At 39.2% G+C, this 27,999-nt stretch overlaps 1 protein-coding gene across 1 annotated transcript; it reads right to left on the bottom strand.

Moving 5' to 3' along the window:
• Positions 1-4: 4 nt before the first annotated feature.
• Positions 5-27,970, bottom strand: LOC138979965 (uncharacterized). The gene is made up of 10 exons (XM_070352729.1): positions 27,853-27,970; positions 25,417-25,660; positions 22,992-23,108; positions 20,088-20,186; positions 19,137-19,226; positions 14,046-17,470; positions 10,010-10,130; positions 3,818-3,991; positions 1,945-2,168; positions 5-688 (listed from the first exon to the last, which is right to left on the bottom strand). The coding sequence occupies exons 2-10, from the start codon at positions 25,637-25,639 to the stop codon at positions 545-547; spliced, it is 4,617 nt and encodes a 1,538-aa protein (XP_070208830.1). The 5' UTR covers positions 25,640-25,660; positions 27,853-27,970; the 3' UTR covers positions 5-544.
• Positions 27,971-27,999: the final 29 nt, after the last annotated feature.

Raw genomic sequence — 27,999 nt, 5'->3', positions numbered from 1 at the left:
TCTTTCTCTCTCCTCAGAAAAATCGAAAAATAACAACTATGGTAAATTTACGGAGGAACAAAATTAAGGGCAAAATGAAACACTGAAACAAATGAGTGGTTACAAAGTCAAAACCAGTAAGAATAAGAATAAGAATAAGAATAAGAATACTTTATCATCTCATAGAGAAATTCAGGCGTGGTACATAACAATAATACAAACAGGACATTGTTTTTACATAAGACATATAGCACTATATAACAGGGCAGGTTATAAACACACCTCCCACATACCTCTCTGGCCATTCCTTGCATTGTGCTTACGCATTCAGTCATGAACACATCCATGTCTCACTTATGGACGGGATTGAGAAACATGTTTAAATCATTTAACCAATACAGTTTACAGACATTTGGATATACATGTACACACCATTGACACATTAAAAACAACTTCAACCAAATGTTTTAGTCTGAACCTCTGGACATGTGTGCTTTGTCAAGAATGTGACAGCGCTTGACTCAATCAGTTTTTTTTGGATATCCTCTGCCGCTTGATGAAGAAATCACCTCGTCACTTGCCTGAACACGTCCGTCCCGCAGCGTCTGTCACCACGAGTTCTACCATGGCACGTGACACTTTGCTGGTCAGTCGTGATCTCAACCCAGATCTTGCAGGCAGGACACTGAGCCCTTTGCAGTTCCAGGACCTAAAAGCAAAACACAGTTATATGTTAACATCACTTTTGTGATAAGGGCTCAATGCGCCATGTGAACCCAGTTCGCCTCAGGCTCAGATCTGGTCAGGCTTTTACATGGGATATGACCATCCCAATAATTAATATTCTGACTGCTTGCTGTGGTGACCTTTCAAACAAAAAGCACCAGTGTTCTTTTTACGAAATTAATTCTAAAAAGGAAAACTGCTGTGCACAGAGAGCATCCCGGTGTAACACGAAATTTTTACTCCACGAAAAATTTACTCCGGAGTAAATATTTCGTACGAAATTCTTACTCCGAGTACACTTTTCGTACGAGAAAAGAACTCCCAAAGGCACGAAAAAATTACTCCCTCCACGAAATGTTTACTCCCCATTTTTTTTACTTCCAGTAAAAATCTCGTACGCAAAAATGGGATGCGGGCGAAGGGATAGTGCCAATAAGTGATCTCGCGCAAACGAATGTCGCGCTACCCTCCCTCCACCCCTTCCACCACCAAGACTAACAGGGGACAAGGGAGTAAAAATTTCGTACACCTGGCATGGGAAGTTAAATTACTCGTGTTGGGGTGAAGTAATTTATTCGTTATTTATTCGTCAGGGGAGTAACATTTTTGTACGAAATGTTTACTCGGAACTCACCTGTCTTGGGGAATAATTTTCTCGTGCAATGGGGGAGTGCTTTTTTTCGTAAAGGGAGTAACTTTTTCGTACGAAATGTTTACTCCGGAGTAAAAATCTCGTGGGAGTAATTTTCTCGTGTTACACCGGCTGTTCCTTTTTGGTATGTTAGCACGTGAAGTGAAAGTCTTATCCCATGTAAACGGCTGAACAGATCTGAGACAGTGCGGCGAAGGGGAGTTGGACTTTAACAACCATCTGTGAACTGAACTCTCTTGTTTACACATGCTTCAGCAGTGTCTCTGTCATAAAGCTAACTTAAAAGTCCGCCTTGCGTGTACTTCTCGTCTCGTAGTTTTACAGGAAACACCGGCAGAGAAAGGCATACCATAAACAGAAACCACACGCAAAGGAGAAATCAGTGTCAAGAGAAATAGGAGCAGAAAAAACCATCACCATGCCAATGAACCACAATACTGAGAAGCAACAAGTGTGAGACAATATCACAAACACTGCTACAAAAGAAAGTAAACTATTTCAAATGATACAGAGCTCCTATGCCGATACACATCATCAGATTAGACAATATGAATACAGTAATTTATTTTTGCTTTGCTGATCCAAACCTCAAATGCTTCATAGCCGTTTGTCTGGTTGAAACTCAGGTAGAACTGCACTCGGGCTTCTTGGTAGAATGTGCCTGAAGTACGTGAGCGTACAGGTACAAAGAAGACTTCAACAGCATGACTACTGTCTTTGTCTTTTATGTCCATGTTGATGTAGCCTGCACTCTTTTTCGGATTGCCCAGTATAGTTCCCTTGCAGACAGCAAGACTGCCTCTGGCAGCTCCTGAAAACAATATACCGGACTCAGGTTCAGCAAACAAAAAAGAATTAAAATTTGCCAACACGCAGATAATCTCTGGCATCTCAAAAACTCGATACTGCTGGTCTGCAATATCACCAAGGCTAGCAATAACCTATAAACAAGCACGTATAAAGTTATTGCCCTTGTACTTTGCTTGTGGTCAAAAAGTGAAGTACAACCCACATGCCAAGGGACATAACTACGAACAATTTGAAAGACTAAACTGCCCAACAGTTGCCTCCCCTGTAAAAAAAAAAAATTAAAACCTCCCAAACTCCCAATAAAGACCCCTTCTTTTTACGACACATTTTTTGGGAAATTTTCAAGGTCGTTAGTGGGAGGTTTTACTGTATAACATTTCAATAAAATGTTTCAAATTATCTGTCTCTTACCTGAAAAACTTAGCAAAGTACCGGTTAACACATTGACGTTTACTGGTCTGCAGCTACGATTTCTACAGAAAGGACACACATCGTGGAATGGGTTTTGTTTGACATGTTATGATGAGTTTTTCTGTACTCTGCACAAACAATTACTCTCAAGTCTTAAAAGTTGATTCTCTCGTATTTTGTTTAATGTATCGTTTTGTCTAACCTGTAAGGAATGTTGTTTCTATACTGTGTTCTTGTCACACCATTCTCCGTTGACCCAGTGTGACCAAATTCACCGAATATTGAAAAGAATGTATGAACATACACGCACTTAGCTATGACGATTGCCCGTCTAAAAGTTAAACTGCACTGTCTTCATTGCTCACGATCTTATCATGCGAGTTGAGGATATTTAGGTTTTTTTCTGGCAGCCTTGCTTTTCTTCGTACTTTTCTTCAAGGCTGAGGGGAATGGACTCCGATCGTAAGAGGAGTGTCACTTTTCTCCACTCTACTGAATTGTGTAACCAGTTAAAGCCTAGAAGTCAATAAAATAAAATAATTAATTATATAATTTTGATTGCCAAAATGTGTATAAGTAAATATAAATATGGTGAGAGATATTTTTGGAATATTATATTGGAACGAGAAATGTATATATAAGGAAATTTGTATAATGTATTTCAATTAACATAAGGTTTAATGGTATGGGGTGTGTGTGAGCACATGTGCGAAGGGGGGGGGGGGGGGGGGCGTTGGAGGTAGGAGTAAGCTTTTGGAAGAGTCTTGGTATATATATGTGTCTGGGAATGTAGGTGTGCGAGTTTTTGTGGGTGGGTGTGCGTGTGGATGGATCAGGCCTACATGAGGTTGTGTGTGTGGCTTACCTATGTAAAGAAATGCTGACATTTTAACACTTGATAAGGATGTTATAAAATAACGAAATGGTTTTATTTATTGACATGTATTGATGAATGTGATGTTTCGTTGTTTTTGTTTTGTGTGATCTGGTTTAAAGCATGGCACAAACAAATATTTAATGTGAATTCATTATATACCTGATCGTATAATTTCACGCATATAATTATATATGTCTCACAAACATATATTTTTCACTAGCACATACATAATCAAAGAAGAAAATATACAAAGAAAAGAGGTATTGTACATCAACATGTCTATGTCCATGGTAGGTCAAACACATTTGCACGATATTTGTTGAAACAATGTTTTTTTTAAATAACACACAATACGAACTCACGCTGAAGCTTGTAGCGTTCCAGTCGAATACGAGACTGAGGAATTAAGTGGAGAATGTTCCTTGTCTCATCCCTCCCAAGCCATTCTTTGGGAAGCCTAGCTTTAGGCTCTCCTCTACTCAACTTCTGCATGACTTTCTTCATGTCTCTGGCTTTTTCAAGGTTACTGGTCGCGCCTGAATGTAAAAATAACAATAAAACACACACTCTCTCCCTCCCTCTCTCTCTCTCTCTCTCTCTCTCTGAGTATGTGATTTCTTAAAATCAGTTGGCAAGGAAGCAGAGTATAGAGAACAGAGAAATAAAGTAAACTCACTTAAACGAACAAAAAAAATTAAGTACTTTCATGACCTAGCGTCATCAAAGCAAAATTCAAAGAATATATGGAAAGCAATAAATGAACTTACAAATAAAACGATTGCCAGTCATTCAAGTTGTGTTAAGGACATATCCCCTGATGATTTAAACACGCATTTTTCTAAAATAGCTGAAAAAATTATTACAAATGACAAATCCAATTTGAACAATTTGAAAGTGTTAGAAGAATATTGTGAGTCGAAACAAGTTTCAAGTCAAGCGAATATTCCTCTACTTACAGTACCTGAAGTTTTTTACGCACTTACACACCTTAAGCAAACAGGCTCCCGGGGAATCGACGGCCTCGATGGTAGGATTCTTAAATTGTCAGCCCCTGTAATTTCTGAAACACTCACTTACCTTTATAATCTTTGTTTAGACAAAAATTATTTCCCAGTCGCCCTGAAACAGGCTAAAGTCATTCCTCTGTTTAAATCAGGTGATAAAAAAGACCCATCAAACTATAGGCCAATTTCAATATTGTCTGTTTTATCAAAACCACTTGAAAAACACATTAACAAACATATTCTAATGCATCTTAACCAAAACAATTTACTTCACCCTAAACAATCAGGTTTTAGAGCTAACCATTCCTGCCATACTGCCTTAGTTTCTCTTGTTGATCAATGGCTGGAGAAAATAAACGACAATGAATTCTGTGGTGCCATTTTTGTTGATTTTGCTAAAGCCTTTGACGTTATTGATCACACGTTATTACTGAGAAAATTTGCATTGTATGGCGTCGGAATCGAAACTGTCAAACTTATTAGTTCATTTCTCACCGGCAGACAACAGACTGTACTAACAAACGCCTCGGCGTCGAGCATGCAAGAAGTAAAATACGGTGTACCACAAGGATCGGTTTTAGGACCCCTCCTCTTCTCTATATACATTAATGACCTCCCCCTACATATTCAAAATGTATGTGAACTTTTTGCAGATGACACCACAATTCACTCCAGCAACACAAATGTAACTCGCTTATCAGAATCACTTCAAAGGAGTTTAAACCAGTTGACAGAGTGGACTGAACTAAACCATATGTCTCTTAACCCAAAGAAAACCAAATATATGGTGATAACAACAAGACAAAAACGCCAGAATATTTGTTCAGCTGGTCCTGCTTTAATGATAGACGGTGAAATAGTGGAAAAAGTCGACCATCACAAACTGCTGGGTGTTAATATCGATAACAACTTGTCTTGGTCAACCCACATAGAGCAACTTAGTAAAGTGGTGTCTAAGAAAGTGTATCTCTTATCTAGAATTAAACACTTCCTGAACTGCCAAACCAGAAAGTTATTCTTCATTGCTCATATTCAATCTGTTATTGATTACGCATCCACTCTATGGGACTCCGCAAGTGAAAATTCCTTAAAACCACTCAGCAGATTACATAAAAGAGCACTAAAAGTAGTATTACTAAAGCACACTACCCTCACAGAGTTAGACTACATACATTTAGGGATCTTACCTCTAAAGTCAAGACTGCTTTTTAACAAAGGAATCTTTATGCATAAAATCATATCCGAAACTCTACCCCAAACCATTTGTTCAAAGTTCTCTTTGAAGAATTCACACCACCTTATGAAATTTAACACTCCTCTTCCTAGGATAGACTTATTTAAGTCTAGTCTAGTTTATTCAGGTGGCCGTCTCTGGAACGCTCTTCCGAATGCCTTACGGGAAGCTACCAGCACAGATTCTTTCAAAAACAAATATATATCCCATTTAATGAAAATAGTATATTCTTGATTGTTATGTCCTTTGGGACACAGTCACTCACTTTTGATTTATTGTTTTGTTCACGAAATTATGATGTTCTGCATAATATCCATTGTCTTACAGAGTTGATGTACTATTGCATATAGTATTCTGACTCTAATTGACTTGCAAATGTTTACTTTGCACCTTGTCATGAACATTTATAAACTACAATGTTTCATATAATGCACTTATGTACATAAACTTATACTGTTTTACTAATTATGTAAGTATGTAGTAGTAGTTATTATAGTAGATTTAGTCCCTCTTTAGGGCGAGGGCCAGATGCAAAAAAGTATACCAATGCTTATTCTGTTACCCTCGTAAAATAAAGAATTGTCATTGTCATTGTCATTGGCATTGTCTCTCTCTCTCTCTCTCTCTCTCTCTCTCTCTCTCTCTCTCTCTCTCTTTCTCTCTTATATAATATTACTTTAGAAGGGATGGTGAAAAGACCATCTAAATGAAATGTTTAAGTGCAAAATCAAGCCAACTTGGGCATTTTCACGACTCAAATTATTACAAGAATTTCATGAATGCAACTTTTCATTTTTGGACCATTTGTCTTGAAGATAAAATAAGAAAAGTCAAAATGTTAATAGGTGAATGTTACAAGCAGGCAATAATTGTAATTGGACCCAAAAACAAATTTTTTTCCAATGACAATGCCAAAACATTAGGGTGGGTTCGTTTGTTGTTTGGTAACATTTTCTTTTCTTGCGATTAAAGTCTTCTTCTTTTTCTTTGTTTACCAAGGTACATATATGCGTTTTTGTTGTTGTTGCCAGAACTCGTTCGAGCTGTGTTCCCTAGATACAGTATAACAAACACAACCACCGTGTAGCTTTCCTTGTAGAGTCTGCTAAATCGAGTTTTGTTATTTATTGTTTTTTGTTTTTTGAAGGGTCAAAATAAGTTCTACGATTGGGAAAAAACAGGATCTGTTGGAGAACCGGAAACACCCATTGTTTTCTTACAGAACTAGTCGTTGTGAACGTCAAGGAAGCTAACTTAGGCAAATGATCATTAATTATCATCAACTTGGTTGTCCGGTTAAAATCAAAATGACCCCATTACATGAAGCAAGTTTTAGTCTTACAAATGCATTTTGGGACAGCTGAAAATCAGTAAAGGCGAATAAATTAACCGTAGTTGCGTTCTTTGTAGTGTAATTGACCGCCATAGTGACATTCAAAAACATGTCTTCTAAATCATTGCCTTCAGTGCTTTTTTTTCAAAGAAAACATACATGTTGACACCTCTGCCTGAATTTAAAGGAGTTGTAAAAAGTATCAGTTCAATCTATGTCATATTATTTTGCTGTAAATTACAGTGTAAATTTACAAAACAAAGCAATTTTGATGTAGTTCTTTTTGATGTGCCATATAAAAACATTGAACAAAACTGGATACTGACACCCATGTACAGGGTGACTCAAAAAAATGCAATCAGCTCGAATGGTCTGGTTAACATTGATGTAAATTGGAGCTACAAACTGCCTTGTTTGAACGTTATTTACGAAACTATAACCTGTGTTCGAATCCTGTTTCTTTGTCAAAGCACGTTAGCTACATTTTGCATGTCAAACGGTAACGATCGTCATTTTCATAATGGAACACCAACCAGTTGCCCGTCTTTGTTTGTTAATTTCTCATAAACGATGCTTTTTTTTTATCTTTTTAAAATCTGAAACACATACAGAATAACATACTCTTTCAAAATACAACATTAAAGAAGTACTATGTGAAATCTTATTTATCCTACATACGTGAGAGAGACACCCGTGAGATAATAATCGTTCAAATCACACGTGTGTATATCATGTAAATGAGGTCATGTCAAGCAAGTCTGGCAGGGACCTGTTTTTCCACTGCTTATGATGCCAAAGTCACCGAGACAAACGTCATTATAGAAACAAACATTACGCTCGCTAATTACCCTCGATGAATCTTTAGAACTAACACGTCACGCCACACTTTCAGAGTGACGTTTCTTTGCTTTGACGTAAAAGATTGCACAAGGCTTAGAAGAGATGGAGGTTCCAAAACAAGCGTTTTCAATTAGCTGCCTCGACCGTGACTGCAGGACATTTTCAGTAAAATACACGTAAGTACAGTATGTGGGATAAACAGAATACTACATGGCTTACTGTGTCGTACCAGATTTACACTCGTTGCTTTTTCAAATAGTGAACAGGTCGCTTTCGCTCGCAGTTCAATATTTAAAAAAAACAACTCTGGTAAATCTGGTACGACACAGCAAGCCATATTCTCTATGTTTGTCTCAAGGGTCCCATGTTACAGGGGCCGGTTCTGGCAAAGCATAAAGTAAGCATACAATATGCACAGAGCTAAAGTGTAAAACAGAAAGAAAACAAGTCGTGTGAAGCAATATCAAAAGATTTAGTTAATCTGTCGGTCTGAAACTAAAACCTAAATACAGAAAATCAGTCATCACCGAGACTTTCAGTAAGTAAGGCTTGTTTAGCCCAAACCCAAAGGCCAAGGCGGATTGTGCGAACGCAGAAACTAATTTGCACAAACCAATATTCGTTAATTCTGAGCACATTTTTCGAGTACACGTGATATATATCTATGTACTTTTGGATTCAAGAAAAGATAAAGTATGCAATTTAATCATGTTAAAATCTTTTAGTGAAAATTCGATATCTATGACAACTGAAATGAGCCCAATCATTTATTAATTTTAAGCTTCAAAGCTGAAATGAAGTTTTAGACAGAAAACTGATTGTTCTTTTCACTGGTATTCAAAACTTGTCTAGTTTTAGTTGTTCTGATAGTTATGGCGAGGGGATACTTGTTTTTGCGAATTTGATTTTCGGGGCTGTCTGTGTTATCTGTTGCAATGTTCAGACACTACTAAATTTAAAACCAATCTGTTTGCTGAACATGGTTAGGGAATAACCGGTCTTTCAAGTCATATGGGGCGGGGATGTAGCTCAGTTGGTAGCGCTGGATTTGTATTCAGTTGGCCGCTGTCAGCCTGAGTTCAAACCCACGTTCGGCGGAAATTTATTTCTCAGAGTCAACTTTGTGTGCAGACTCTCTTCGGTGTCCGAACACCCCCCGTGTACACTACATTGGGGTGTGCACGTTAAAGATCCCACGATTGACAAAAGGGTCTTTCCTGGCAAAATTGCTTAGGCACATTACAGTTAATAATTGTCTACCTATACCCGTGTGACAGGGAATAATAGGCCGTGAAAGGTAAATATGCGCTGAAATGGCTGCAATCTACTGGCCGTATAAAATTTCATCTCACACGGCATCATTGCAGAGCGCCTAGAACTGTACCCACGGAATATGCGCGATATAAGCCTCATATTGATTGATTGATATAACCAGCCAGACGTCACCGGCCCCATCACAAAGATCTGCACACAAACCCATCTGCCTAGTTCTTATGAAGGGTAACAGTTATTCGTAGTAATTCATGACAAACACCGCTTCATCTGTCTGTATATATATGGAAAATAGCGATTTGGCCCTCACATGGCCTTAAGAGCACTAACTACGCAAGTTAAATGATCTCTTTTACCTATCTTCTTCTTCTTCTGCGTTCGTGGGCTGAAACTCCCACGTACACTCGTGGGTTTTTTGCACGAGTGGAATTTTACATTGTATGACCGTTTTTTACCCCGCCATTTAGGCAGCCATACGCCGTTTTCGGAGGTAGCATGCTGGGTATTTTCGTGTTTCTATGACCCACCGAACTCTGACATGGATTACAGGATCTTTTTCGTGCGCACTTGGTCTTGTGCTTGCGTGTACACACGGGGGTGTTCGGACATCGAGGAGAGTCTGCACACAAAGTTGACTCTGAGAAATAAATCTCTCGCCGAACGTGGGGACGAACTCACGCTGACAGCGGCCAACTGGATACAAATCCAGCGCGCTACCGACTGAGCTACATCCCCGCCCTTCTCTTTTACCTATAATTATCTTCGTTTACTCTGCACTATTTTCTGTTGCCCTTCAGTAAGACCAACTTTTTGGTTGAACCTCACCATCACACAGCTTATGATCTCGTTTAAAAGGAGTAACAAAACGTACCTGACTTGGTTCCAAAACCAAGGATGCTGAAAAGCACAAACATGTAGAAAGAGGAGTATGCGCTGTTGAGACAAGTGTGCCACTTCTGGACAAATCTCAGCACATCCTCCAGTAGGTATTCCTGACATCAAGAGAAACATACACTCTCTTATAAACGAGTCTCTTGATATTTCCAAGTTCGGACACACACACACACACACACACACACACACACACATTCTCAAACGAACACATGCACGCACTATGATAGTAAAAAGGAATCACACGTCAAATCTTAATTTCCAGAGAAGAAAAACGTAAGGACCACACAAACATAATCCTCATAATAAATATATTGCAGAATAATCAGTTCTGGCAGTGACAAATCACACCTATAACGTGTACATTGTCGAGATGAGATGAACACTAAGCATCCTTTTGCACAGCTTGGGAGAAGATATTTCACAATATAATATACATATGCCCTATCAAACTCTGTATTAAAGGCACACTGGTCACAAAACTATCCTCTCCTGATTCGAATTTCTACCTGATGGCTGGCGTACTTCTTAATTTAAAGGTCTGTTCAATGGTTTGCCTGAAAATTAAATGAACATCTGTAAAGAAGGAAATGTAGGACCAAAGCGAATTTATATTTTATAGACCAGCCTGTATACAAATCATATATATATGGGTGCGTCTCAGAATCTCGTCCTCTGTTTGTGACATTATCACCAAAAGTAAAATCTTCCCAGAAAACTTTGATAATACTATTTACACACTTCTGAGGGTGTACCTTTTCAGTTTAAACAAGAAAAAATATAACATTGCCTTTAGTTTGCCATATATTAAGCATTATTTGGACCATGTGTGCAAAATCACCCGTGTAACATGGAAACAATAAAAGACAAAAAAACTGCATTTATAAGGCTGAAAACGACTTTTATTCAGTTATTATTGTTGAATCACAAGCCATTCTAGAGTTCAATATGAAATGACTACATGCAAACAACAAAATAATGTTTTTTTCAAAGTTCCATGCATTTGTCAAAATTTCAATACAAAAATGAAAATTAATTAATGATATCCTGATCAGAACATGTTGATACATGGCATTCATTCAGTCTTATTGACATTTAACCTTCACAATAGCATATATACAAAGATTTGTTGCTCTAAGACAAAATGTTAGAAAGTTATCCCAAAAGAATGCAAAATGGTCACCGATGTAACATGGAAACATCACTTTTGTAACAAAGAAACGGTTATGCTTTTTCCCACAAACTTTACTAAATGAAGCTGATTTTGCAACCAGATTCTTCTTAGGTTTGTTTGTTTGTTTGTTTATTTGTTGCTTAACGTCCAGCCGACTACGCAGAGCCATATCAGGACGAGGAAGGGGGGGATGAAGGGGGCCACTTGTCAAGCGATTCCTGTTTACAAATGCACTAACCCATTACTTGTGTCCCAGCAGGCTTTAGTAAAACTAAATTAATACCTACTGGAAGATTACCAGTTTCCAGTATGTTAAAATAGGCTTAACCTATCTACTGCTGGACTTACATCAGAACACTAACAGATTAAACTATACATGAATCGCGAGACAAGCGGCAAGAGAAGAGATTTTTGGAAAAAATACAGGTGAATGAGCAAGAAGGCAGAAAAAAGAAAAGAATTCATGAAGAAAAAGAGAGCATGACAGGAAAGAGGAACCAAAAATCTACCTAACAGCAAACTAGAAAGCTCCTGCGGTTCCAAAAACAGGAGGGGCCTTTAATTTCATAACCGCAGTGCCCCACTGCGGGATTCTTCTTAGGTAAAATGCCAAACACTAAAACAGGAACAGAAAGAAGAAAAAAAAAAAAAAAAAAAAAAAAAAAAAAAAGCTGGACAAAATCAAGCAAACTTTGCCCCAAAAAAGAGAAACATTAATGAAAAGTTCATCACCGACGTAACTCGGAAACGAACAACCAGACATTGTATTATAAGGTTTGACATGAAGAATGCAATTGTTCAAAAGTGGTTCATTCAATTGTTAAGACAATAAACCAAAGGCATTGGTAACATATAGAACAGTTGCCACTTGCAGTTAATTAATTTATTTTAAAAGAAATAATGCCCCCTGGCATTGAAGGTGGGGTCACGAATCATGGTTGCATCAGATGTAGGGACTAAGGAAATATCATCGATCCCTGGAAAGCAATAGTAGTTCCCCTCCGGTTTCCTTCGAAGGAACGTTACCACCAGTTCATCAGGTCGAATCTCTTGCACCTGAAACATGCAAGTACCTGCGATTTCAACTAAAGATTGATGCAATATGTGTACTAGTTTCACTAACATGAATTTGTTTAATGTCTATCAAGATTTTGATGCATCCACATTCACTGGCTAAAAACAAAATAAAGTAACTATTTTGTTCAGACTTACCATTCCATTGAACATACAACTTTTACAATTAAAGAAAACATTGACACTTACCGTTCCTTTAAATGGATTTCGGAAATTTAATTTTGATCATAATTTTTTATATTTTTAATTTTCAGAGCTTGTTTTTAATCCAAATATAACATATTTATATGTTTTTGGAATCAGGAAATGATGTAAAATAAGATGAACGTAAATGTGGATCGTTTTATATATAAAAAAAAAATTATTACAATTTTCAGATTTTTAATGGCCAAAGTCATTAATTAATTTTTAAGCCACCAAGCTGAAATGCAATACCGAAGTCCGGCCATCGTCGAAGATTGCTTTACAAAAACTTCAATCAATTTAATTGAAAAATGAGGGTGTGACAGTGCCGCCTCAATTTTTACAAAAAGCCGGATATGACGTCATCAAAAGTATTTGTCGAAAAAAAGAAAAAAACGCCCGGGGATATCATACCCAGGAACTCTCATGTCAAATTTCATAAAGATCGGTCAAGTAGTTTAGTCTGAATCGCTCTACACACACACACGCACAGACAGACAGACACACACACACACATACACCACGACCCTCGTTTCGATTCCCCCTCTATGTTAAAACATTTAGTCAAGTTTTGACTAGGTGAAATCGAAAGAAAAACTATTATTAACAAATGTTTAGCCTAATTTTTCACTTCATAGAATATCATTGCAGCAAAAACTCACCTTTTCTCAAGAACCTTGGGTGTTGATCACTGTCGTAACAAAATCACAGACTTCGGAAACATTCTCGAAATCTTTCTTCGCTGCTGGAAGCTGAACTATTTCTCTCTGTAACTGCGCACGCGTAGTCACCCGCACCTCTAAGTCACTACGCGCAAAATAGTTCTAATCTTTCTTCAAAACTCTGAACATTATTTGCAAAACCGTTCACCATCGTAACTGAATTTTGAAGAAGCATGTCATATTGCGCAACTTTCAACTTAGTTTGCAGATGCAATTTTGAGAAAATAATACTTAAATAACATTTAGCTTAGCGATTTTCTATGCCCTTTCATGTCAAGATCGTGTTGAACATGAATATGCAAATTCTAAAGTTCAAATTTAGGACTTGTTGCTGTTGCACGCGTGTGGAAACCTATGTTACGACAGTGATGGCAAACTTTCAAGCGATTAATTTCGTTTAAAAAAACAATTCTGTGGACAAAATAACATTTCAACTGTCAAGTACACTTAAACCAAACACACATAACAAGAATAGCAGTCCTTGGACATTCTAAACGATTCTTGTAGTGAGGTGCAAAACTAGTTGATGGTTCATGTCACAGATCAGACCTCCATTTTTCACGCATCCAATCATTTCTTTCGCAAAACAACCTTCATAATAATCATGCAAAATACTCAGTTTTGTTTGTACTATTTCTTTATTCATTTTACTTCTCAAAAATACCAATATCATGATTTAAAATTCAGTATGTTTCAATTGTGGGCTAATTTGATTATGGCACACACAAAAGGTTCAGTTTCTGAGACGCACCCATATACAAACAAAGATTAAGGAATAAGGACAATTTGAAGTAGAAACCCCTTTGAACAATTAAGTTGGATTGTGGAGAAGCAGTGCAATTGAGACATTGACTTCATCTTACCTTCCCCAAGTTTGGATTTCTGATAGCCAGGATCCAGTCACGATAGTCCAGATCAAGTTTGGTCTTGTCACAGTGTTGATGGTCTTTGTGTTTGAAGATTTTCTCAAGCATCCCGACTACAGTCTCAAGAACATCAGATGGAATTTTGGGATTCTCAACGAAAATGATGTGATGGTAGTTATCATACTGTAGCTTTTTTGCCATGATTTTCAGTCTGAGGGTGGTCATGGGATCGTTGTCAGCCACAGCTTGAAGCTCGCTCACGTAGTTCTTGAAGAGCGAGTTGAAGTCTTGAACTCGGTGCTGAAGTTCTAAAAGGTGCGAGTCGTCGAGATGAACACCGCTGTTGCACTCCACAATCAAGTCTCCAATTTCTACAATGCTGTCCTTAACAAACTGACACTCGCTGGGAAATTCCGGCATGCCTTGAAGTATAGCCAAGAGACCTCCAGGGCAGTGTTGACCAATCCATCTGCATGCCTGAAGCCTGATGTCAATTTCTGCGAAATACGGATGAGCTTCTCTGTTAAACAGAGGTGCATGCTGTCTGCAGAGTGAAAACTTTTCGCAAGCGTTAGCTGCATCTTCAGTAAGATCAGACGATGACATGTTCCTTGACGATTTAATGTTTCTTGAAATCTTTCGTTGAAAAAAACAACCATACATGTGGTAAATGTAGGCAAGATCGATGCTGCAGCTCCTGGTGCTTTTTTTGTTTTCGTTGGCAATTTTGATGGCTTCTTTGAAGTTCCTTTCTGCTTCTTCTTCTTCACCTGGTCGACACAATGAGTAGAAACGACCGAGGTGTGCGCGGAAGTTTGCATCATCAGGACATGCATCACACATTTTCGTCAACACTTTCAGCCGTCCATCGTATGGAGGTTTTGTGTCCATATCCAACATGACTTGAGCAAACTGCATTTTCTTTTTGCTTTCAGTCTCAAAAACGGAAGATTCTGCAAAGTCGCGAAGGATGAAGGTCTCAGTGAGGAGTGTCTGCAGAGTGAACGACGAGTGTATTACCTCCCCTTTTGTTGCTTCTTCGAAAAACTCAAGGCAGAATTTGAGTAAGTTTTGTTTTGCTCCTTCGCTTAGTTTTTCATTTCCACTCCTGTTACGAGAAGTGTTCAGAATCTGCTCCAAAATTTCAGTGGCGATGGTGTAATGCATGATGCGAACGTAGTGACGTTTGTCCTTATTGGCGTCTGCAACAACAAAAACTCGCACTTCAAATGGCAGGTCTTCTTCGTCAAGGATTGTTTTGCCTGATTCCCCCAGGAACTTGCTTCCAATAAAATAACATGGCAGAGAAGACTGGGCATAGTAGTAGAACAAGGACAAATACCCAAGACACTTTTGCCATGACTCCAAGGCAGCGCCTTGCTTTCGCTCAATCTGTAGATATCCCTTAACAAAGGATTTCACTCCCAGAAACTCGTGATTGTAGACAGTCATCCCGTACTCAAACATCTGATGATCCCGGACATGTTTCTGTACATCGTTGTCAAGGGTAGCAAGAGCTCGTGCTTTAACTCGACTGACATTGCAGCGATTGCCAAACTGAAAACACAAATTCCTCGATTCCTGTTTGGTGACAGTTCCTGGCAGGAAGAATGTGCTTTTGAGTTCGATGCACAGGTTCGACAGGTCAATCTGATGAGGGTACCTCCTCACATACAGAAACACAACGGCACATTGAAGTAGCATAGTGTTCAGCTGTTGGAGCTTTTGTTCCTCCTCTCCGTCCACTAGCGCCACCACTGGCATATGCGTGGTTTCATATAGAAATTCAAGTCTTTCCGCAATCTGTTCCAAGGAGGAACCTGAGTTTTGCCTTATGTGCACGCAGGGGGCGTTTTCGTGAAGGTCGAAAAGAACCCGCTGTGCCATTGTGGATCCTCCCGCACCTGGGGCATGACACAAACGTACGACGCCACTTCTGAATCCGGTGATGAAGACCTTCCAGATATGGTTTGTGATATTCTTTGAAATATCTCGTTCAACATCACAACATGATGTTCCCATATCATACCTGGCCATCCAGCTTAAGGAGCCACCACGAAAAAAGTTGTCCGCCTCCGCCTGTAGTTGTGCTGCTGTGATCTCTGTAAGCCCAGGTTTTTTTGTAAGATAAAGCACTTCAACATTTTGCTTCAACCAAGCAGCTCGTTCTTTTGTAATTTCCGCGTGTGTGCCCTCTGCCGCAGGAACTTCGTACTTAAATACATCGTCTTCGCTGCTCGTGAACAGGAGTTGAACTTCTTTGCAGAAGTCCTCCATGCCACGTTCAAACGTCAGAACGTTTTCTTCCGAATCTTCAATAAGAGATTCAACTTCTTGACTGCCTGACTGGCCTGCCAGCGAATCTGTGAACCAAAGTATAATTCTGGGAGGCGTTTGAGTACGTTTCATCATCTCATTGAGGAATTTCGTTATGCATTTGACCTCATCTTTAACGTTTGGCCACAGCACAAGGATGGTGAAAATGGTGTAGTCTGTGCTAAATCTTGCCAGCTCTCTGCACAGTTCCTCAACCTTGTCACAGACTTTCTTGATCCACTTCATTGGTGTGAGATCTTTGAGATTGCTCTTAGGAACGTCATGACGACCTCGAAGAGACCACCACTGTGTTCCTCTCTCTGTCACACCTGTGTGTGGATCCATCCAGGTGGAAACAAGGAAACTTCTAGTTTTTTTCAGTCCTTCTTCAAGGTACGCCAGAAGACCTGTGTGTCTGCCATTGACGTCGAAATCATAGACGGCAACCCATGGGACATTCGACAAAGCATACAAGTTTTCTGCAACATCGGGAAGGCTTCCACAAACCAAAACATAGTGTCCTCTCTGAAAACTGGCCAGAGCTTCCATCAGACCTGAGTTCTCTGCAGGTCTTGGACATGATGCACCAAGTGTTTTTTCTTTGTGTTGTGTAGCTTTCTCTGGGAGCTTCTTTGTAGACCGCAGACGATCAGATTCTATCCTCTGTGAAATGCCTACTGGTGTACTTTGTGGTATTTGACTTTGCGTGTTCTTTACTTCTGTTCTGTCAGAAGTTGTGTGTGCATCTTCCACGCTCGTTTTATTATTTCCTCCTTTGTAATCCTGCTCGAGTCTTTCTTTAGCATCATCATTTGAAAAAGACGTCTGAAGAGATGTTACTGTTCCCTTTCTGTCCTTTGCCCTTGAGACAATCAGGTCGTTATCTTGTTTTGTCACATCAAAGTGCTCACTGTTTCTGGCTAAGAACTGTCCAAAGGACATTTTAAACTTTTGTTCAAAACACACAATGTTTTGACCCACATCTCGGAGTTTAGTGCAGAGTTTTCCTTCGAGTGTGTATAGTGCTTCCTTCCTCCCAGCACACCGGAACAAGATCTCATTCAGGAGAGCAATTAGCATAGACTTTCGACACATGTTCTGATCTCCTGGGGAATAAAATGGAAAAAAACACATTGATATACAACTCTACTAGCACTGCGTTTCATGCTATTATTGTTATTGTACAACAGTAAATTATAAAAGTTGAATCCATCTAAGAAAATGCAATTCAAATACTTCATTTAAGGCCCGACTGCCAGATGGATTGTTTGCCAAAACCTTCTTTTTTTTAAACTTTGTGATTCATTTAGCTCCCGGTGTTGTTACATTGGCTGACGTTTTTAATTTCGTTTGTATGTTTTCCCTAATCATAACAGTTTTTTATATACTTGCCTGTATGCTCAGTTCGGGGGCAATTTTGAGAACAGTAGACAGTACTTCGTACCTTAAGTATTTTCCACTATTTCCACAAATAAGCCACTCGATCCCTCACACAAATTACTTCCCTTGACTTGAGACGTGAGCTTACAAACAGGCAGATAAAGAAAACAGACTATAAGTATAAGAAAAATCTTCCAAAGGCTGTGATGAAACCAGTAAAAGCTGTTTTTAAGGACCTGGCTGCTACAAAACGTCCTCAGAGATGTTAAGAAGGCTAAACACAGAACCCAAATGAATCAAAAGACAGCACTTGGGATTGACACTGTTGAAGCTGCTGCTGCCTTAGCTGTTGGAATATTCAATGATGGCTCAAAAAAACATTGACTGTGGGAAGTTTGTCAATGGAGTAGACTAAACAAAAACAGATTTTGTATGTAAATATTTTATCTAATCAAAGTGAAAATGTCCGACTGTTTTGGCATAGCATTGTGGCAAAAACTGTTATAGGTAGACATTCAGTTTAGGTTAAGTATCCAAATATATCATTGTTACCTTAGAGCCAGAAAATTAGGTCCTACATAGTTATAGTTTTGAAATTATCAAGAACAAAAAGCTGTTCATTTTCTTCGCGCTATTTTGTATTTATTTTTGCATTTAATTTGCAGTCACATTTGGGTTTTTAAAGTTTAGCGAAAATAACACTACCAGCTTGAAATGTGAACTTTAAAGAACATGTTGACGAAATGTCATGTAAATATCTTGTCATATGGCTGTATAACTAAAGTGTGATTTTGACACCCCCCTCCCCCCCCCCCCCCCCCCCCCGGCTAGTAGTCGGGTTATAAGAAGAGTCAATATACCAACATTTTTTGCAAAGCAAGCAGTAAACTCAGACAAATGTCCGTAAGATGTGCAGTGTCAACCGTTTTGTAGATGATTAGCCTTCTTTCAATTGCTTTCCTGTGACTTTCAACATGAGGTGATCAATTACACTCAAAGACTGTTGTTTTTCTTACCGAATGCAATAGACAACCTGCTTTTCCATGCGATAGAGTCCACACAGTCATTATAGACTTTTTCAAACAATGACTAAATTCTCTACTGACCTGCATACGTTATAATTGTTCTGATATTTGTAGTGGATTTTAACGTGCGGAATTGAACCTTTGAAATTTTGAATTCTCAGAAATCTGGGGTCTCAGGTCTCTGTTCCACTTTAAAGACGCTCTCACATGAAACATCAAACAATTTATTGCATACGGTAGGGAGCTGGATGGCATTTATTTTAACAGAGCAACACATTTTAACACAAGTAGCTTCACAACAGACATCTACACAAACACGTTCAGTTGTATGTTGTTGTTGTTTTGAAGAGCAGAATATAATTCTTACCAGTAAACTGACCAGCACCGAGACTTGTTGGCCCAACTATGACTTGCTTCGGTCGGTTGACGTTCACGTAAACATTTTGGACAGGATAGCCTGCAAATCAGAAGCGAAACAATTAATAAAAATTGACCCTGAGAGAGACAATTTGCAGAATCTTTTAATTAAATAAGACGAGATATTCAAGACGGTGGGGCCTGACTGCAAAAGCGCCACTCTTTTATCTTATTCTTGCAACTATGTTAATATAAAACAAGTCGCATGAAGCGAAATTACTCCATTTAATCAATCTGTCGAACTCACGGAATGAAATCAACCAACTGTATTTTATTCAATACAACATAGCTTTGTCCTCACCTTTCACAAAAAGTCGGATACGACGTCATCAGAGAAATGTATTAAAAAAGATGGGGACAAAACGTCTGGGGATATTCTCAAGAACTCTCATGTAAACTTCATGAAGATCGGTCCTGTAGTTTTCTCTGAATCGCTCCACATACACACACACACTCACACTCACACACACACACACACACACACACACACACACACACACACACACACACACACACACACACACACACACACATACACCATCACCCGTCTATGTTAAAACAAATAGTCAAAACATAACTGTAAAAAGAACCTATGCAGTTTTGTGCTGCTTTGACCTCAGCACATCGACTGTCAACAAGACACAAACACCGTAACACAGGTTTTTAAATACTCACATCCACATGTTGTTCCTCTTTATATGCTCTCACTACCCCCACCCACTTTTTCCTACCCCCACCCACACCCATATTCCCGCTTCTCTTGCCATCACACACACACACACACACACAAAGATACACACACACACGTACACATTTGTACTCACGCAGACACTATATGCACACACAAAAACACACACACACACACACACACACACACACACACACACACACACACACATACCGTGGGGACCAGTCGTTGTGGGTGTGCTTTCTTCATATCCACCTGCCCCTGAGCTGAATCGCAATGACCCCCCAACTGCTTGCATGTCATCAGACGCCGCTGCCGAAACATTTTGTGTCTGAGTCATTTCTCTAAACGACACTGATCATAGTTAAATACCAAGGCAAAAGTGAGAGCGAACATGTTGGAGCAGTACATATGTTTCACTGTATTTCTTCTGGGTCGTAAGCGAAGGCAGCTTGATCAGCCAGGATGAATAGACTTAAACATATTGTAGACGCGATGTGCAGATGCTTCGATTATCGGCAAGTGTGGAATATGTTACCACACTATATGTTTTAGTACACGTGTTTGTGTGTTTTTCATTAATCTAGTTGTGTAGACCACATAAAGTGTAATATGGCGTGAGAGCAATACTGACTATTTTATTTTGATTAAGTCAATAGTAGCTGAGCGGTTGTAACGATATTGCGCCCACCTTGGACATCTAAAATATCCTCTTCACGTGTGTTGGAATTCCAACTGGAACGTGTGCTCCCACCTGGAACATCGTCTCGGACAAGTTACCACATTAACACATCGCCTCAGAACCCGTAGGTAACTATTGGCTTCATACAAAATCTTCAGCATTGCTCTAAAGCCTTGTGGCACTTTATTTTGTCGCCAAAACTTGATTTTCTGTAAAAACTATTTTGTAACTTAAGACATCAAAAGTGTATAACAAAGTAATATATTTTGGTCACATAATGCGCGCTTGTAGCTGAACAATAACTTTAGATCTCAAGTCTATAACATTTTTGGATAGTCCAGTCTTCTTCTTCTGCTGCGTTCGTGGGCTCAAACTCCCACGTACACTCGTGTTTTTTTGCACGAGTGGAATTTTACGTGTATGGCCGTTTTTTACCCCGCCATTTAGGCAGCCATACGCCGTTTTCGGAGGAAGCATGCTGGGTATTACCGTATTTCTATAACCCACCGAACTCTGACATGGATTACAGGATCTTTTTCGTGCGCACTTGGTCTTGTGCTTGCGTATACACACAGGGGTGTTCGGACACCGAGGAGAGTCTGCACACAAAGTTGACTCTGAGAAATAAATCTCTCGCCGAACGTGGGGACGAACTCACGCTGACAGCGGCCAACTGGATACAAATCCAGCGCGCTACCGACTGAGCTAGATTCCCGGCCCTGGATAGTCCAGTTATCCTACTACTTGATGCGCCTGGTACTGACGGACACATGTGACTGATAAACCTATTTTTACTCATTTTGATCAGTCATCGTTCAACGGCTATCGCCAGTTATCTCTCTGACCGGACGCTACAGTCCTACGCGAATCTATCAAAACAAAAATACAGAGTTATCTCCCATATGTTTTTCGCGAGCAGTGATCTAAATTTGAGATCAGTGTTTGCGAGACGAAAATGATTGCAGATTGGCAGACTTCGACGGTGATCTCCGTTCTGTTCTTCAGAGTTATGATAAAGACATCGTTCTAAGGTCAAAACAAGTCGAAATTTTGGGACTGCTGCCGGAAGGAGACCGTAATAAATTATATGGTTTCATCACTGTCAACTGGTTACAGAAAAAATCGTCTGCTCCATTGAGCGCCGAAACCAAACGGTTGATTATCACGTGACACTTTTGCCATATTTAGAGTTGTTTGCACAGTAAATACAGCCGCGAAAAATAGCTCGCTTGAAACTGTCTTACATATCAATTCCTTTGTAATCTAAAAATTACAAAACACCATGAAAAATCACTAACGACGATCGCGAATCTGCTTATATCAATAATACATTACAACAAGAAGAGCAAACGCTCGATCGAGTCACTTTCGCAGTTCTGAATATTATATGAGGCATCAGATGGACAGGAAGAAATTGCTATTCACAACACAATGAGTCACGTTCACATAAAATTTGAGCCCGGTCACTTTTATAGTTTCCGAGAAAAGCCCAACGTTAAGTTGTGTGTTGCCGAACAGAAAAGGCTAGTTATCTCCCTTGTTTTTCTGATAACGTTCGTAAAAGGCTACAGATGTAAATACTTTGATGTAAAGAATAATCCTACAAAGTTTCAATCACATCCGATGAACTTTGTCAAAGATATAAAATGTCTAATTTTTCCTTTGACGCTGACCTGTGACCTTGAAAAAGGTCAAAGGTCAACGAAACCATCGTTAAAGTGTAGAGGTCATTGGAGGTCACGACTAAACAAAATATGAGCCCGATCGCTTTGATAGTTTCCGAGAAAAGTCCAACGTTAAGGTGGTGTCTACGGACGGCCGGCCGGCCGGCCGGCCGGCCGGACGGACGGCCGGCCGGCCGGACGGCCGGCCGGACAGACTAACACTGACCGATTACATAGAGTCACTTTTTCTCAAGTGACTCAAAAAGCTCTAAATATGTAAAAAAATAAATCGGTTTCCTTGCCAAACAAGGATACTCAAGGCATCCTGTCAGGGAGAGAATGAGCCGAACTAATTTTGACCTGAGGTCAGGATGATTTTTACTGACAATCCAGAACAAGTGAAAAGAGTCTCAGCGTTTCTTGAGTGAGAGCTACTTTTCAAATGCATGTTCTACTTCTGTGCCACCAATTTCAGGAAGAATAACTACAGAAAGGAAACGTATCCATTTCTGACAAAAGCTGTGAGTTTACACAGTGTTTTAATCTATCATATATTACAACAATAGAAAACGAACATATTCATAGTGAACAACATGCTCTAAGCTTTTATATATAACGAGTTTGAGTGCCCTGCATGCGTTTGCCTCAAACGTAGAGGTATACCTAAACTTTCTTCTTACACTGAAAAGATATGAAAATATAAAGTATCTAATTGTGCGAAGAATTAAAGTAAGGAGTAATTCTAATGAAGTAAATAAGGATGTCACAAACCATGGTAGGAAAGGTCATGACACGGTTGGCTGATGTCCGTCGATTCGAGTTGGTCCACGATGAACCCGCAACGAATCCTCTCAAGTGCCTCCGTGAAAGTTGGATACGCATCAGGACCTATATATAACAAAAAGGATAGAAAGAAACACAGATTCAATAAACTTCCTTGAAAGCAATGAAAACAAGGAAGCTTCGAAAAACAAACAAGTCGCGTAAGGCGAAATTACTACATTATTTTAGTCAAGCTGTGGAACTCACAGAATGAAATTGAACGTAGTCCGCCGCTAGTGCAAAAGGCAGTGAAAGTGACGAGCCTGTTTGGCGCGGTAGCGATTGCGCTGTGCTTCATAGCACGCTTTACTGTACCTCTCTTCGTTTTAACTTTCTGAGCGTGTTTTTAATCCAAACATATCATATCTATATGTTTTTGGAATCAGGAACCGACAAGGAATAAGATGAAAATGTTTTTAAATTGATTTAGAAAATTTAATTTTGATCATAATGTTTAATTTATTTAATTTTCAAAGCTTGTTTTTAATCCAAATATAACATATTTATATGTTTTTGGAATCAGAAAATGATGAAGAATGAGATGAACGTAAATTTGGATCGTTTTAGAAAACAATTTTGTTTTTAAAATTTTCAGATTTTTAATGACCAAAGTCATTAATTAATTTTTAAGCCACCAAGCGGAAATGCAATACCGAAGTCCGGCCTTCGTCGAAGATTGCTTGGCCAAAATTTCAATCAATTAGATTAAAAAATGAGGGTGTGACAGTGCCGCCTCAAGTTTTACAAAAAGCCGGATATGACGTCATCAAAGACATTTATCGAAAAAAAGAAAAAAACGTCCGGGGATATCATACCCAGGAACTCTCATGTCAAATTTCATAAAGATCGGTCCAGTAGTTTACTCTGAATCGCTCTACACACACACGCACACACACACACACACACACACACACACACACACACACACACACACACACACACACACACACACACACACACACACACACACATACACCATGACCCGATTCCCCCTCTATGTTAAAACATTTAGTCAAAACTTGACTAAATGTAAAAACAAAAGCACCAACAAAACGGTAGATGACGGTAGCATAATAAATGTCGCGTGAAGCGATATAAAACATTTAGTCAATCTGTCGACCTAAAACAAAAAGAGCAACACTAAAAGATAACAGCCAACACCTAGACTACATGTACTAAGGCTCCACTAGCCTAAGCCCGAAGTCTGAGACGTGTCCATGAAGCTCCTCTCCACGAAGCAGGCGAACATAGTGCCAAATTAACCTATTTTTTTACTTTTGAATACATTTTTAGAGTAAACATGGCATATCTATATATTTTTGGATGCAGGAAATGGTAAAAATAATATGAAATTCTTATTGGGTCGATTACCAAAATTTTGATTTTGATCAGACTGTTGAGATTTGTAAAATTACTAAACTCATTAATAATGTGTAAGCTTCCTTTCTAAATTTGAAATCAATAATCCACGACATCGAAATAAAATTCTTACCCGCAGAATCAAATCAAACAATTCTATTGATTACTACATTTCTTTCTAATTACTATACTTGATGTCTTGGTAATACATGTATATTGTTTTGTATAGTAGGCCTACATTAGTAAGGGCCACTTAGGAAATGCTCACATGATACCTTTTGACAGTGTAATGCAGTATTCTAGATTTGTTCATACCTATTGCCATTTATGGTTTACTGGTAATGATTGTTATTTAATGAGTTAGTTATTACATTTTTCCCTCACGGGCGAGGGCTGCACTTGTTTATATCATTATATTATGTTATCTTAACTCTCCCTATCTCTCTAGCTCTCTGTTAGTACCCTCGCTCTTTCTTTCTCGTCTACCTTTCTTTACTAAACACACGTACAGAGAGAGACCCACGTAGACAAACAAGCAGACGCGGACACGCACGTAAACACGTGCATACACAGAAGATGAAGGCCATTTTCTCTTTCTTCTTCTACCACACACACACACACACTCTCTCTCTCTCTCTTTCTCTCTCTCTCTCTCTCTCTGTCTCTCTCTCTCTCTCTCTCTCTCTCTCTCTCTCTCTCTTACTCACTCACTCACACACACACAGACTCACACACGCGCACACGCACACACACACATACATGCGCACCCGCCCACACACTCGAGCGCGCGCGCACACACACACACACACACACACACACACACACACACACACATACATACACACACACACACATACATACACACACTAACACATATACACACACATACACACACAAACACATACCCACACACACATACACACACACACATACACACACACACACACACACACATACAAACACACACACAACAACATCATCATGTTCCACACCCAGGAGTCACATTCTACCTTACCGGCTTTTGCAAGCAAACGGTGGAGAAATCGTCTGCTGCATGCTCTCTGAGTGTGGTCGGTGCCACCGTTTTGCACAAAATCGGCGTCATGTGGAGAGAAAATATGCCTTGATATCAGGTGATCACTTAGGTCTTCGAGGCGTGACAAATGTTCAACCAGAAACGGGAAATTTGCCCGAATTCGGTGCTGCCAGTCGCCGGCCCGTTGCCGCCTGTCACTCATCTTTACTGTTGTCAGTCAAACCTGGAAATATTAATACGGGATGTCAAACATTACAAAAAACAACAACAACAACAACAAAAACAACAACAACAACAACGACAGTAGCAGGAACAACAACCACAAAAACAACAGTAACAACAACAGCAGCAACAACAACAATAATAACAACAACACACTTAAAACACTGCCCTGCTCTCCTCCCCCCCCCCCCCTCCCAAGAAAAAAATTATCATGGCAAACCAAGTAAAACCAAAAAGATCTATAACAAAAAGACTCAAACCAAGTCAAGTTTGCCATGTTCATTAAAATTAGAGCTAGTGTGAGAGGTGACGTGGTTTTATTTATAGCCTAAAAATGGAACATTTGTTTTTTGTTTTTTGTAAGTTCGGACACTGATAAGTCGTAAAGGTCAAGTTAATTTTATTCTTTTCTTTGTTTTATTTGTGTTAAAGTGAACCGTCAAGTAAAGACGTTGTGAAACATAACGAACTTATCCGGCTAATGAAGCAATGATAATGATATGCTAGTGTTAAACCAGCATTTCAAATATCAAACCCCAAAATAGACATCTGCCAAGAATTGTGATTTGACATTCTCTCACACACACACACACACACACACACACACACACACACATGTGATGCTCATGGAACAGAATTCTCTCCAAAACAATACGATACACCACAAGCAAAATAGACAAATTATAAAATTGTTTCCATGCATATTCAACATAATGAGTCCACTGATAGGTAGATCTTGATTACTAGCTGTATGTAGCAATAAAAACACTGCCTAGGCTTTTCGGCTTGATCAAGTGCACTTTTAAATATTTCCCATTCTACAAAAACTCACATGTTATATACCTCCCTGGTTTTCAAACACCATTTGCGTAACACGGAAGACATGTTTGTCATGAATAAGTTATTTTGAATCTGACTATATCTTCTTTCCTGGAAAGCCTCAGTGAAATCAAAAGCGAAAATAGAAACGAAAGTAGCCAGTCAAGTCTTGGGCTTAACACATTCACTCACAGCATAATATATAATATAATTAATGTAGCCTACTTCTGCTCACATAGAATACCAAATGGCCTGCTGTGTAATACTGGGATTTACACGCGTCTTGTTTGTATTTTTTGTTATCCATTGCAGTGCGAGAAAACGAGTAGCCTACACGTCAAGACGTTTGCTTGAAATTCAATATTCAACGCGCGTATACACGTTCTGTTTGTCCAACTGTATTTCGATTTCAAACAGAAAACCTTGTGGGTTTTATCGGTGCCGAAAGCATCAAAGCTTGTTTAAATCTTGCTGTAAGCACACAGCACAAAATACAAATTATGCGTCAATGTTTCCTTTCTATCATCATTAAAACTGCTGTAGAACCTGAAATCCTTAATTTATTAGTGTAGTTGCAAGAGGGAAGCAGGTGTATTTTAAGTGATCACAGTTTACTTGGAAAAGCAGAAATTTTAGTGACGAACAATGCAAAGAAAGGGACACTGTCTCTGCATTCTCGCCTCAAATCTTTAATGCACAAAAAAGTGACATTATCCATGCACAAACGCAGTGGCCAGAGAATAGATAAACAGACTGCCCCTGTTGTCAACGGTCATAATGCCTTCCACATTAAACCAAGCGCGTTCGTCCATACAGTATAAATTATCGAGCTTTCGTATGGTCTGTGATCATGATTTCAAATACCAAACACACACACACACACACACACACACACACACACACACACACACACACACACACACACACACACATATAAACACACACCAACGACCGTGACCCAAGGCGGTAACAAAAATGGATTCTAGTCAAGTACCACATTATGATGACGGATACAAAGAATCTGGCAATGGCTATCCCACCCTCTACCTTGTCTCTATTGATTATTCGCGACGGCAGAGACTTTGCCACGAACTTTATCTGTTTATGCGTGTGAGTCACTGAGAATGTGTGTATTGCTGAACCGTGAATTGTGCATGATGATAGTGCCTTTGTACTTCTTTTCAGTTTATTCGTGTGCTCTAGCTCCCATCATACAAAACAGTTGCAAAGGGGGTAGTTGAAATTTAACAATAACAGTTCACAGCTCAGTTGGGACAGGATTCAAATTATAGTGACGAATCCGGAACTGAACAACAGAGGGCCTCAGCATAACTTGCAACACAGGCTGATCAGAGAACAAGAAAACAGACTAACCTTGTTGTCAACATTTTGACTGCCTTCCACTCGAATCCCAGCCGAATCCTCCCAACAGCACCAAACGAGTAACAAGCTCGTCGTCTTTGTTACGATCCGCCATTGCACAAAAAGTTCCCGATTCAGGATTTCCCCATTCTCTAAACA

Source organism: Littorina saxatilis, linkage group LG11 (genome assembly GCF_037325665.1).
Source record: "Littorina saxatilis isolate snail1 linkage group LG11, US_GU_Lsax_2.0, whole genome shotgun sequence".
Taxonomy (NCBI): domain Eukaryota; kingdom Metazoa; phylum Mollusca; class Gastropoda; order Littorinimorpha; family Littorinidae; genus Littorina; species Littorina saxatilis.
This window is presented reverse-complemented; position numbering and strand designations above follow the sequence as displayed.

Coding starts and splice junctions, on each gene's coding strand:
- LOC138979965 (XM_070352729.1), bottom strand. CDS start 25,639: ATGAGTGACAGGCGGCAACGGGCCGGCGACTGGCAGCACCGAATTCGG. Junction 23,109..25,416: donor CCGTTTGCTTGCAAAAGCCG/GTAAGGTAGAAT, acceptor TGTTATATATAG/GTCCTGATGCGTATCCAACT. Junction 20,187..22,991: donor TCATGACCTTTCCTACCATG/GTTTGTGACATC, acceptor ATGTTTCGGCAG/CGGCGTCTGATGACATGCAA.